This window comes from Patella vulgata, chromosome 7 (genome assembly GCF_932274485.2).
Source record: "Patella vulgata chromosome 7, xgPatVulg1.2, whole genome shotgun sequence".
Taxonomy (NCBI): Eukaryota; Metazoa; Mollusca; class Gastropoda; family Patellidae; genus Patella; species Patella vulgata.
Genome location: NC_065885.2, coordinates 12,909,919 through 12,923,989, shown reverse-complemented (window position 1 = coordinate 12,923,989; position 14,071 = coordinate 12,909,919). Strand labels below are relative to the sequence as shown.

The window sequence follows — 14,071 nt, the reverse complement described above, 5'->3', positions numbered from 1 at the left end:
CATTGGCGTGCACGTAAAAGATCCCTTGACAGTTGGAATTCAATATAAGAGTAGGCCGTAGTGCCGCTGTCCGGGCAAACATTACCTCATAGCACAATGTATGGCGTATGCCCGTCTTCATTAGCCCAGTTCGGATCAGTACAGTAGGACGTTAAACCCTATTTTATTTTATTTCTATCTGCAGTAGATTGTCTATTGTCTACCTATGTTATTTAGGTCAATGTTTGTATAGATAACGTAATAAACAGTATTATATATTGATAACAGCAAGTTATAGACAAGTTGGCCACTCCACCATTTGTAAGTTCTAACTTGTATTTCTCATGCACCTCATATTTTAGGATTAAAATTGTCGTTTTTGATGTCAACACAGTCCATCTTTTTGTAGTGTTTAAAGGGGCAGGTTTAGATTTTTAAAGCCGAGCCTGGTGCTCTTGTACTTGTTTTCTTTAATACTATATATTAACTAAAAAAATGTCGGCCACGTCTCTTATCATTTCTTGTATTAGAGCATTTAACCCATATGGACGGACCAAACTTCACTTGTTTTATATGAAATCGACAAATCTGAATGAACATTGACTTTTATACGATAACTGTAACATAAGACTACATACACGTATATAAAAGGGAGTCGTGGTGATACTCGGTTCGGCGATATCACATGGGTGGAAGCGGACGTTAAATAAAGCTATTTCACAAGCAGTCCTAGGTTCGATCCCGGTGTTGACCGAGATGTTCCTCTTGTTCTTCTAATGTATTGCAGGACGGCTGGCCTGGCAAGAAACAGCGCCTACGCGTTCGAATGGGTAAAAAAAACCCGAAGTCCCGTGTAAACATCGGAGTGCACGTAAAGAACCCTTGACAGTTGAAATTCGAAAAAAGAGTAGGCCGTGTTTCCGACTAAATGACCCTCATATCACACCACGTGTCTTATGTCCATTTTAATTATCCCGGTTGGAGCAGAAAAGTAGGACGTTAAACCCAATTCATATCTTGTATAGAGGCGTTACTGTAAGCTGTGACAGTGTAAGAAGTAACATATGTCATCAAAATGGCGGAGTTGAAAGTGGACTACAATTATCTAGGAAGAACAGGACTTCAGATTTCAAACCTGTGTCTCGGTACGATGACATTTGGCCAAGGACCGGGCGCGGTAAGTCCATTTTTATTGAAAGTACCTTTCTATCGTCTCTCGGAATATTTACTGTATTAATGATGCACCGATTCATTCCTACACCTTAAAGCCCAGGGACCGGTTGTTCAAAGCTCTGTTAACTTTTAACGACTCGTTAACAGAGAGATAGTCTGTTGCTGAGAGCCTTGTTAGCTTACCGTTATATTAAATGAAGGCGTTTAGCAAGATAACAATCCGTTAGAGTTTTATAGTATATCAGTTAATTGTTAATAATATTTAAGTCATTTGTTATTAATATTTTCTGTGTCAATTTTTGATAATATTTTCTGCGCCAATTGTTAATACTATTTTCGGCGCCAGTTGTTAATAATATTCAAGGGTGTCGTTACTGGTTCATTGTTATGTGTGGTTTAATGGTCGAGAGCAAGGCATTAAGTAATATATTGGAACAACACGAGGGACGTTAGTCCTAAGTGTTGTTATAATATATTACGCAATGTCTTAAGCTCGAGACTATTAAACAACTTAAAATACAGACACTCGCACGTGCTTTGCAATGAAATACGTCATACGGGTCCAAAATTTCAACCAGTATAAATAATGTACGCTTGGCACATTGACGTACCCATATTTGAAATAACAGTACGCCAACATCAAAGGATAACGCCACATCTGTATTTTAATACTATTTAATGGGTAATTTTAAATGTTAATATTGTACAGGATGATTTACCAGGTTGTAATGAAGAATTATCACATCAGATATTAGATCGTTATGTAGAATGGGGAGGTAATTTTATAGATACAGCTGACTGTTACTATAATGGTGGGTCCGAATCGGTTGTTGGTAACTGGTTGAAAAAGTAAGTTTCAGTTTTCTGTTTAAAATACACATCCATAAGAGACGACCACTGTCAAGATCGGTCGCATTATTCTGTTACATCTTTATTGTAAATCGTTGGGGTTTTTTTTAAAATTTGATTTAAGCCTGCACCATTACAGGCCCGGGACTGTATACGGTGTACAGAGAGAGCGAGAGAGAGAGAGAGAGAGAGAGAGAGAGAGGGTTTAACGTCCACTCGACACAAACTAGGTCATGTCGGGACTAACATATGGTTTAATTTTATTTCAACAATTCGCTTGCGCGTAGAAGTCTTTAGCAGTGGGAGGAAACCGGAGGACCCGGAGAAAACCAACGAGGTTGGACAGGCGACCCTACTCCTTGTCACGTACAACCGGGGATTCGAAATCAAGCCAGTTGACTCAATGACAGGCCTCATGATCCATTCACTTGATTTAATATTTGTTTATTTTTTGCAATGTCTATATTCTGTCTTGTCCGCAGGTTTATCTTGTAGATTTTGTTTTGTGTGTAGTGCGGTTCTCCTGCACTTACTAATAGAAGAGGCATATGGTAAAACTTGTGTGTGCGCCAAGGGACTAAACCTCTGGCGTTGAAATTTCGATCTATCATTTACCAATGAGTAAAGTACTGGCTCGCTAACCAGAGCGTTTCTGGGGTTCAGAACCGGTGAACTTCCTTGGGTGTTATCGGCGTTGCTTTCCCATGAAAATAGTGTAGGAGGGCAGGACATGGATCAACGTCTATTCGTTCGGATGGGACAAAAACGGGGCCCCATGTTAATGAACCCTTGACAGTTAAAATTCGATGAAGAACAGACGGAAACACTGCTGTTCAAGCATCTTCATCGCAAATACCAAGTCTCACGCTTTTCAGCTAAAATATCTTCCTTTGATAATCGAGTTGCAAAGTTCAAGGTTCATTCAGTGTCATGGTTTCCGTGGAAGTCGTCATGTTTGAGTTAAGTGTGTTTGTGTCACGACCTCTGATTCGACAACGCTATTGCACGTGTCACGGTAAAGGGGGATAACGTACCTATAAGTTCAACAATTTCAGACTAGATGTTGAAAAACACATGGTCCCTGCTCCAGTAACATGCTGTTCAAGGAACTTGCATTCCATATAATTGTGTCATCTATGTTCCATTGGTCGTCGAGCTCCAGTTACCTATAACTAAATATGAGAGAGAGAGAGAGAGAGAGAGAGAGAGAGAGAGAGAGAGAGAGAGAGATGGGGTTTAACGTCCATTCGACACAAACTAGTCATTTCGGGACTAACATGGTTTAATTTTATTTCAATAATTCGCTTGCGCGTAGGAGTCTTTAGCATGGGGAGGACCCTACTCCTTGTCACGTACAACCGGGGAATCAAAACCACGCCAGCTGACTCAATAATTGACCTTATGATACAGCGCGCACGTGCTAACCATTTGACTATCATCCACCCTCCCTAAATATTAGCATTAATAATATATTATGTTTTCCCCCAGACAACAGCGAGATAAATATATCCTAGCCACAAAAGTGTTTGTGTGGACTGACAAATCTAATATCAACAGCCAGAGTTTGACACGACGTCATATTGTTGAAAGTATAGAGAAAAGTTTAGAAAGATTAAATACAGATTATGTCGACCTATATCAGGTTAGAAATATGTATTTCTGTCACTTATATACTAGCCAAATATATGTCAAAATTATCACCGAATAACTATTCATGGTCGGTATCATGCACTGGGCAAGATATGCCACCCCTTTTCCTTTGGTACAACTGACATCGTTTAGTGTGCTTCAATAGCGCCACGATGACCTACAAACAGAAGATATCGGGTTGAACCGGATTCCCGATGTTAGCTGAGAAAGCTCTTCAGGGTTTTCCAGCATGGCTTTCCCTTGTCAGTCTTGCAGGATGGAAGGCCTGGCAAGGAACGACGTCTAGTCATTCGGGTGGGAAGAAAGAACCGAAGTCCTGTGCACATATTGGCGTGCCTTTAAAAGAAGCCTTCGTGGTTGGAATTGGATGATGGGTTGGGGAAACGGACACAGGTGTATATGCCTGTTTTATTACCCCGGTCGGTACAGTAAATGCGGACGTCAAACACTACGACCTCCATTTCCATGCTTCAGAAGATATATTAACAATTCTCAACCAACGTGGATAAGAAAACAGTTTGTTTCAAAAAGCCAGTTTCCTCCCTTGAACCAGACCTGGCCACTAACTTGATCTGTTTTTACAAAAGCGAGAAAGCAAACGCTTGGGCCGAATTTTTATTTAGACTCTTTAAAATGGTTGAGAAATATTGTCCACCTAGCTACTGCTCTTTTAAATTGTTTCAGATGCATAGTTGGGATTATACCACACCGATACGAGAAACTCTGTTGACGTTCAATGATTTAATACGTTGTGGTAAAATACGTCATGCTGGTTGTAGTAACGTTGCAGGATGGCAGTTACAACAAATAGTTGATTTAAACAGAGAACTTGATCTTAATCCATTTATTACGCTACAGGTGAGTTGATCTTAATCCATTTATTACATCACAGGTGGGTTGGTCGTAATCCATTTATTACATCACAGGCGAGTTCATCCACTATCGGAATATCTACTAAGCCTACTGATTCTTGTCCCCAAGGCTAAACTAGTGTTTGTCAAACATCTTTATTCAAGTACTTTGGGACTGGAAGATAGTGGTGCTAAAATGACCAATGCAAAAACACGTAGTTAAACAATACATAACAATACATAATTTGTCGTCATTAAAGCGGCAATAGGTCTGTCCAAGCCAGAACAATTTCTCATGATTAATCAGCCCCTTTTCATGTTGAATATCTATATTAAAGTAGCTAAGTCTCTAACCCAAAATCACCCAAAGTCTTCGACATTAAAAACACGAATTATTTGTCAATTTGAATTAACACTGAGGGTGTGATCTTACCGAGAAAATGTCGGCTTCTGACATTTACCATTGCTCACGAATCGTGTACCATAATGCATTTCAGCGTCATTTGTAACAAGGGACTCGAAGAACGAGGCTAGACATATTCTCAAACGGTGACGCCATATTCTTATCGGAAGCGCATACGTAATAGACTAGAATAACCAGACGCTAGAGGTTACCATTCGATCGAGACTTTTGGCGTATTTCGACGAACATAACTGATTAGAAATTACAGTAAAAACAGAAACGATTGAATGTAAATCAGTTTATATACATTCATATTACATTATTATATGCGTTGCGACCCATTGATTTGAGTCAATTTCTAGGTCCTAAATATTAGCTATTTAGCTCCTTTAATCTAGAAATTCCAACGATAAGTAAGCAACGATAAATTGAAACATTGAATGATAGTCATTGGTTATCTCTCGGTTTTGTATGTAACTAACTGTAAACAAACGTTATTTAAAGAACTGGATGTTTTTTCAAAAGTAATATTTGAACAAAACTGAAGTTTGTAATATTCGATAAGTTTGTAGATGACCATAAAATGTGAAAGTTTATAGATGAAAATAAAATGTGAAAGTTTTTAAGACTCAAATAAGATTGTCGATGACCATATAACGTGAATGCTTTTAAGACTCAAATAAGTTTGTAGATGCCCGTAAAACGTGAAAGCTTGTCTTGTATAAGACTCAAATAAGATTCTAGATGACCATAATACAGTATGTTTATGTCTGAACGTTGATCGTCTTTATAAATTAATAACCTTATAACCACACGTAGACATTAAAACAGGACGCACACCATTTGTTCGAAAGTTCACATTACAGTTGTGTTGCATTTAATAATACTGTTGTCGTTTCAGCAACATTACAGCCTTGCTTCACGCACGGATGAATTCGAGTCTTTTAATGTGTGTAAATTGAATGGTATTGGTGTTTTACCGTGGAGTCCTTTAAAAGGGTGAGTAGGAAATTCGGTTTCTTTAAAATTTGGTAGGAAATCAAATTTTGAAACCAGAACACACTGGGTTTGGATTGGCTGGGATTTGAACTGAGATGGTGATTTACGATATGAATCTGGTGTAATCAGTCCGGCATTTCGGCAATCCGAATGAAATGAAACATCTTAGCGCTCTTAATCAACCGAGTTTGAATATGACAAGAAGTAGGGTCGGCTGCCTAAACTCGTGGTTTTCTGCGGATCCTAAAGACCCCTACGCGCAAGCGAATTATTGAAAAATAACCATATGTTAGTCCCAAAATGACTTAGTTTGTGTCGAGTGGACATTAAACCCATCTCTCTCTCTCTCTCCCTCTCTCTCTCTCTCTCTCTCTCTTAAATCAACAGGGCAAATAAAGTTAGAAATGAAATGTGATTTAACATCCTACTGTTTTACTTGGAATGGGCTACTGAAGAAGGGCATACGTCATACAGTGTGCTACGAGTGAATTTTTGCCCGGACAGCAGCTCTACTGCCTACTCTTATATCAAATTCCAACTGGCAAGTATCTTTAACGTGTACACGTGTGTACACGGGACCTCAGTTTTTCGTTCCACTCGAACTTCTAGACCGCTGTACTTGTCAGCCCCCTCTTCCACCCCTCGTCCTGCACCGCTTACAAAGGGCAACTAATGAAGACAGGCAAATACCATTGAGCCTATCCCGGAACTCTTCATCGAATTCCAAGGGTAAATTTGACACGCACGTCAATCTGAACACAAAGCGGCGTTTTTTTCGTTGCATCCGAACGACTAGACAACGTTTCCACTGACAAGGGGCAACCACACTGAAAAACCGATAGCGGGATCTAACCCGGACTACCTTGTTATTGACAATAATCCTGGCAGTAGTCCTGTAGCGACTAGTGTGCCAAATACTTGAGAAAGTTTAGTAAACCGGTATTAAATCAGGTCACGTGACACACTGGCGTGCACGTAAAAGATCCTTTGGCAGTTGTAATTTGATATAAGAGCAGCAGGCCGGGCCAAATTTCTTCTCGGAGCACACTGTATGGGGTATGGACGTCTTCATTAGCCCAGTCGGTACAGAACAGTAGGACGTTAAACCCCATTTCATTTCATTTCGGTATTAGATCATTTAGATGTAGAAAAATGTAGTTTTAACTAGTTCTATTAAATTCCTATTCTTGTGTCACTGTGAAACATTTCTTAAAGTCATCGAAGGTTATCTTGAAACGGGTAAATTCATACTCCTTGTACTCAAACTTATGGGAATAAATATTTACTACAATGCGAGCAAAGAGAATTATTAATGCTATCTATATATACGCTGAAACCATAAAAATGAAAAGTACATCGCCTTCCCAATCAATGAAATTGTTTACAACATGTGACTAGGCAGTGTAGATTAACAACTGGGTCACAAAAACATTGGAGTTCAATTGTCGGTTTGTTTTACCGTATGACATCTCGGTGCCGTTGTAACCTTTGTTCCAAATTTGGTGCTGAAAAGTTAGATATTAAACCCCATTTCGTTTTCATTATCGCTAGGGATGTTAAACTTACGGATTAATCTTTACTTGTGGCACCTTCTTTGTAAACATAAACTTTACTAGTAGTATCCTCTCTTGTAAATATTAACTTTACTGGTAGTATCCTCTCTTGTAAATATTAACTTTACTAGTAGTATCCTCTCTTGTAAATATTAACTTTACTAGTAGTATCCTCTCTTGTAAATATTAACTTTACTAGTAGTATCCTCTCTTGTAAATATTAACTCTACTGGTAGTATCCTCTCTTGTAAATCTAAACTTTAGTAGTAGTATCCTCTCTTGTAAATATTAACTTTACTAGTAGTATCCTCTCTTGTAAATATTAACTTTACTAGTAGTATCCTCTCTTGTAAATATTAACTTTACTAGTAGTATCCTCTCTTGTAAATATAAACTTTACTAGTAATATCCTCTCTTGTAAATATTAACTTTGCCAGTAGTAAATCCTCTCTTGTAAATATTAACTTTACTAGTAGTATCCTCTCTTGTAAATATAAACTTTACTAGTAGTATCCTCTCTTGTAAATATAAACTTTACTGGTAGTATCCTCTCTTGTAAATATAAACTTTACTGGTAGTATCCTCTCTTGTAAATATTAACTTTACTAGTAGTATCCTCTCTTGTAAATATTAACTTTACTAGTAGTATCCTCTCTTGTAAATCTAAACTTCACTAGTAGTATCCTCTCTTGTAAATATAAACTTTACTAGTAATATCCTCGCTTGTAAATATTAACTTTGCCAGTAGTAAATCCTCTCTTGTAAATATTAACTTTACTAGTAGTATCCTCTCTTGTAAATATTAACTTTACTAGTAGTATCCTCTCTTGTAAATGTAAGCTTATCAATTGTTTGTTTACTAGTTGCATTCTCTCTTGTAAATATAAACTTATAGACTATTTGTTTACCAGTGGTACCATCTCTAAAAATTAATAAACTTTACTAATGGTACACTCTCTTTTGTAAATATAAATTAATCAATTGTTTGTTTACTAAGGGTTATCTTCTCTTGTAAATATAAACTTATAGCTTAATCTTTACAAGTGGTGTCCTTTCTAGTAAATATTTACGTTGCTGGTGTTACCCTCTCTGTTAAATTTAAGCTTATGCTGGTCACGGGGGCTAAGTGGGTAAGACGCTGGCTCGCTAGCCTGAAGATCGGGTGTTCGATCCCTGCATTGGCCGAGAAAGTTCATCCAGATTTTCCGGCGTGTTTCCCTCTTGCCAGTGATGCACGGCGGAAAGCCTGACAAGAACAGCTGTCTAGTCGTTCGGATGGGACGATAAACCGAGATACCGTGTACAATTTGACGTAAAAGATCCCTTGACAGTTGGAATTTTATATAAGATAAGGCCGTAGTGCCGCTGTCCGGGCAAAATTTCCCTCATAGCACACTGTATGGCGTATGCCCGTCTTCATTAGCCCAGTTCCAAGCAGAACAGTGGGGCGTTAAACCCCATTTCATTTCATTTAAGCTTATGAATTATTTTTTTTACTAGAGGTACCCTTTCTGGTAAATATAAACGTGGAGAGAAGCCTGATTTACAAGATGGTAGATTAGGATGGGTGGCGGAAAATGAAAAGCGGGGAACAGTTTCGCGGCCATCATGGATTAAAACTGATGAAGATCAGAGAGTGTGGTCGATATTAGCAACATTAGAGAAAATAGCCAGTTCAAAGGGTACCTTAAACATATTTACCCACCCGATTCATTAAGCATATTTACCTATCCGATTCATGAAGCATTTTTACCGATCCAATTCATGAAGCATTTTTACCGATCCAATTCATGAAGCATTTTTACCGATCCAATTCATGAAGCATATTTACCGATCCAATTCATGAAGCATATTTACCGACCCGATTCATTAAGCATATTTACCGACCCGATTCACTAAGCATAGCTACCGATCCAATTCATGAAGCATATTTACCGTTCCGATTCATTAAGCATAACTACCGATCCATTTTATGAAGCATATTTACCGATCTAATTCATGAAGCATATTTACTGATCCGTTCCCTTGCATATTTACTGAAGCTTGGACCGACTGTCATCTCTCTATCCAGGTTGCGGGGGGGGGGGGGGGCGAGAGGGGGGATGGCCGAATGGTTAGCACGTGTATCATAAGGTCTGGCGTGGTTTCGATTCACCGGTTGTACGTGGCAAGAAGTAGGGTCGCCTGTCCAACCTCGTGGGTTTTCTCCGGGTCCTCCGGTATTCTCCCACTGCTAAAGGCCCCTACGCGCAAGCTAATTATTGAAATAAAATTGAACCATATGTTAATCCTGAAATGACCTAGTTTGTGTCGACTAGACAACACTTTCTCGGTCCTTGAAATATGTCTCTGTAATTATTAGAGTGTGTAATAAAAGATAGCTAATCGCTGAACATTAGTGATGGGCCTTGTGCCCGCGGTAGTGTATACTCATATGTCATATGGGGCGTTCACATAACTAACAATTTCGTGTGCTGATTTTCTGTGTATTGGTTTACAGGTAAGAGTATGGCCCAGGTGGCGTTGCGGTGGTTGATACAGAGAGATGTTGTGGCATCTGTTATAATTGGTGTCAAAAATTTAGAACAATTAAATAACAACATGGCGGCCAGTTCCGGTTGGAAATTGACCAAGAGCGAGGCAAGTAATTGTATCAAGGTGGTATATATATTAGTCACCTCTATGTACTCGCAGGTGGTTCCTGAAATAGTTATATTAGTGACATACCAGTGAATATTCATTGCAATATGGTTTATGACGTTTATTGTTCACCCAGAATGCGCAACGAGTGTATGACGTTTATTGTTCACCCAGAATGCGCAACGGGTGTCATATTTCACAGAACCTGGAGGTCGGGTGTTTGATCCCTGCATTAAGTTTAACGGGATTTTCCGATGACAACCTAATTTTTGCAAGATGGGTACCGTGGTAGTCTATCGACCATGGCATTGAATCACCCGAGACAAAATAATCAGTGTCCGCCTATGTATATATTGACACAGCTGAAAATCGGAGAAGAGTAGGTTGTCTCGGTGCTTTCCAGTCAAAATTCCTCTACCTGGCATTGCACACGTAACCGTAGAAAATTAAAAAAAAAAGCGATATGTTTATCTCAAAAACTTTGTGTTAAAGAGACATTAACCCCCATTCCATTCTATTGTTTCTAATGTACTATGGAAAGAAGAACTGGTCACATTTGAGGATACGTCGAATATGGGGGAGTTAAGGCCAGACCAAGCTACGATTTGTAATACCAGTCGTGGAATATGTATATTAAATTAATGTTTTTAAATTAGAGAAAATATTCATTTGTTAGGTCAATTATAAGGATAATACGATTCTCTGTCTAGTCGTTCGTATGGGACGACAAACCGAGACCCCGTGTACACATTGGTGTGCACGTAAAATATCCCTTGGCGGTTGGAATTCGATATAAGCCTTGGCTTAGCGTCGCTGTCCGGGCAAAATTGTCCTCATAGCGTATGCCCGTCTTCATTAGTCCAGCCAAAGCAGAACAGTAGGACGTTTAACCCTATTTCATTTCTGTTTTGTTTCTTTTTAGATGGAAGAATTAAACGAAGTATCAATGCCGGAGATACCTTACCCACAGAATCAAATATTTAGATTAAATCACGGGAGAAAGAACAATTTTCTACCAGACTGTTTCGTTGGGGATATTGTAGATTAAATCATGGTAAAAAGAACAATTTTCTACCAGACTGTTTCGTTGGGGATATTGTAGATTAAATCATGGTAAAAAGAACAATTTTCTAACAGACTGTTTCGTTGGGGATATTGTAGATTAAATCATGGTAAAAGAGCAATTTTCTATCTGACTGTTTCGTTGGGGATATTGTAGATTAAATCGTGGTAAAAGAACAATTTTCTACCTGGTGTTTCGTTGGGATATTGTTGATTAAATCATTAAACCATTTTCTATCTGGCTGTTTCGTTGGGGATATTGTAGATTAAACCATGGTGAAAAAAAACATGTTTTGTTGCCCGACTGTTTCGTTGGTGATGTTACAGATTAATTAACAATGTTGAACATGATTTGTTTTAGCAGTTTCTTCTTGCAAAACATTGCAAAAATTGCAATGCGCCACTTTTTAAAACTTACACTGGGTGGTTTAGCTGCCACTCGACGCCTCCGGGTCATTTCAGAATTAACGGTTATGGTTGTGTCCCTATATACAAACGATAATCGTCTTGTTTCAGATTGGAAGAGAACAATTATTGAATATCATTGTTCAGAAATCATTTGACAAGACAGTGATTCAGCAAAGGTGGGGGGGGGGGGTCACAGAGGCTAGGTGGGTAAGACGCTGGCTTGCTAGCCTGGAGGTCGGGTGTTCTATCTCTGCATTGGCCGAGAAAGTTCATCAGGATTTTCCGACATTGTTTCCCCCTGTCAGTGGTGCAGGACGGATGGCCATGACAAAGACAGCTGTCTATTTGTTCGGATGGGACGTAAACGGAGGTCCCGTCTGCACATTGGCGTGCACGTAAAAGATCCCTTGACAGTTGGATTTCGATATAAGAGTAGGCCGTGGTGCCGCTGTCCAGGCAAAATTTCCCTCATACCACACTGTATGGCGTATGCGTGTCTTCATTAGCCCAGTTCGGAGCAGAACAGTAGGACGTTAAACCCCATTTCAGTTCATTTCAATTATTCAGCACAAAACATGAAGATCTACCTGACTTCACTTCGTCCCGTTAACAAATTCAGATAACTAATCTACTCTCTAAAACACAGATCCTATTTCGTTTCGTTTTTTATAGGATCTGGAAGAGTTGTTATATTACAGGCGTTCTGGTTGAAACGAGGAATTAGCCAATGAAACGGTCTGTTACGGCGAGTTCTTGGCGTGCGATGCACGGAACTGTGGATACACCACTAGAAACGTCAACGCTGATTGATTAATCAATGTCTGACGTCATGTACGACCCCTGACGCGACCTTCCAGTACAAATAGTCAGCTCTTCATGTACTGTAGGTCATCGAAAGTATAAAAATAAACGAAACGAAATATAGATCTGTTTTTTAATCAGACTGACTAGACTAGAAATAAAACGCACAACCAAAATAAAACTTTCAACTTCTTTAATGAAATCTGTCATGCAATAGTCAAAGAATGCACTAGTATTAATATAGGTACAAAAACAAAACAAACTGTACACTCATATACACACCTGGTATTAAGTCACAAATAATCTACATCCAGTACAATTAATAGTCTCTTTCTTAAAGCAATACACGTGTTAATAAGCTATATACATTTTGCACATACCCCAGCCTTAAAGCCATGATACAATTCCACCATGTTCACAAAAATATACAAAATGATCGAGAAAACATAACAAAAACATAACAGCTATAAATTCGTTAACAACTTAAACATAACAAGAAAAATCAGTCATAATAACAAGTGCCAAAGTATACCAAAAAACTATGTCAAATTTGCTCCCTTCGAAAAAAAAAATTATTAAATCCGAGAAATTTCAAAAGGTACGAGTACTATAATTGGTTGATGTGCGTACAAAGTAGTCCTAAATACATAAACAGTGAAAAATTGTTGGTTAGTTCGCTCACTGTTCTGTGCCATATTCCTCTTTCATCCACTGCGTCACATTTGTTTTGATAACATATAGGAAAGATCTATATTGACCAGGAACCGAGATTGACGTCATGGCAGCCGCCTTGGAATTGTGATGTCATATCAAGAATTGAAGTCTGTCAGTCGATGCGCAATTGTCCAAGGTACACGCATGCCAAATCCCATACTTGAATTGGCGGAGCTGCGGTCGTTTTTCGAAGAACCTTGCGCAACAACAAGTTGAGTAGCGCTTGGGGACTTGTTCCCGGTCCGAATATGATTTGTCTGTAGATACCGTTTAACAAGTTCCACATGATGACGACGATCTTTAATTCCCTGAGTTTAAACTGCAGAACGATACATACAGCACAGAAACGTCATCAATTTCCCATTTCCAGAAACATCACGTTAAGCACTAAAAAAAAATACCCTTTGATCAAATTATAACACGTCACAAAATCTGAAAAACAAATAAAAACGTTACAGATATTTTTGTGCTGAACACGTATTATATTATCAAAAACTTTATAGATATTTTCATGCTGAATACGTATTTTAAATTATCGAAAACTTTATAGATATTTTTGTATTGAATACGTTATTAATTATCAATATTGTACAAGCATCACAAAAACTTTATAGATATTTTTGTATTGAATACGAATTAAATTATCAATATTGTACAAGTATCAAAAAATTTATAGATATTTTTTTTTGTAATGAATCCGTATTAAATCGTCAATATTGTGTTCCAAATCGTACATTAAAAACTACAAAACATAACTTTGAAAGGGTAGCTCTTTACACCAACCCGCGGGATAATGAAGCCGAGCTCTCTACAGAATAGACCAATGTACATTGTTTGAAATGAGTTCTTCCATTGTGCAAGGTCATGTTATTAAGGTCATAAATAAAACTTTTAGACATTTGGAACAAGAAACAATTTATAAAGTTTATTGTACTATAAATATTTTTGTTTTTCGCTAAATGTATAAGATAGTGCATTCTGGTAGAACA

General features: G+C 38.3%; 1 protein-coding gene across 1 annotated transcript; it reads left to right on the top strand.

Annotated features, from left to right (window-relative positions):
* The first annotated feature begins 260 nt into the window (after positions 1 to 260).
* Positions 261 to 12,514, top strand: LOC126827172 (1-deoxyxylulose-5-phosphate synthase YajO). Its single transcript, XM_056102239.1, has 9 exons — positions 261 to 300; positions 1,005 to 1,156; positions 1,862 to 2,001; positions 3,490 to 3,643; positions 4,336 to 4,509; positions 5,807 to 5,904; positions 8,958 to 9,139; positions 9,958 to 10,107; positions 12,510 to 12,514. The coding sequence occupies exons 2-9, from the start codon at positions 1,055 to 1,057 to the stop codon at positions 12,512 to 12,514; spliced, it is 1,005 nt and encodes a 334-aa protein (XP_055958214.1). The 5' UTR covers positions 261 to 300; positions 1,005 to 1,054.
* Positions 12,515 to 14,071: the final 1,557 nt, after the last annotated feature.

Coding starts and splice junctions, on each gene's coding strand:
- LOC126827172 (XM_056102239.1), top strand. CDS start 1,055: ATGGCGGAGTTGAAAGTGGACTACAATTATCTAGGAAGAACAGGACTT. Junction 2,002..3,489: donor GTTGGTAACTGGTTGAAAAA/GTAAGTTTCAGT, acceptor GTTTTCCCCCAG/ACAACAGCGAGATAAATATA. Junction 5,905..8,957: donor CCGTGGAGTCCTTTAAAAGG/GTGAGTAGGAAA, acceptor TTTTTTTACTAG/AGGTACCCTTTCTGGTAAAT.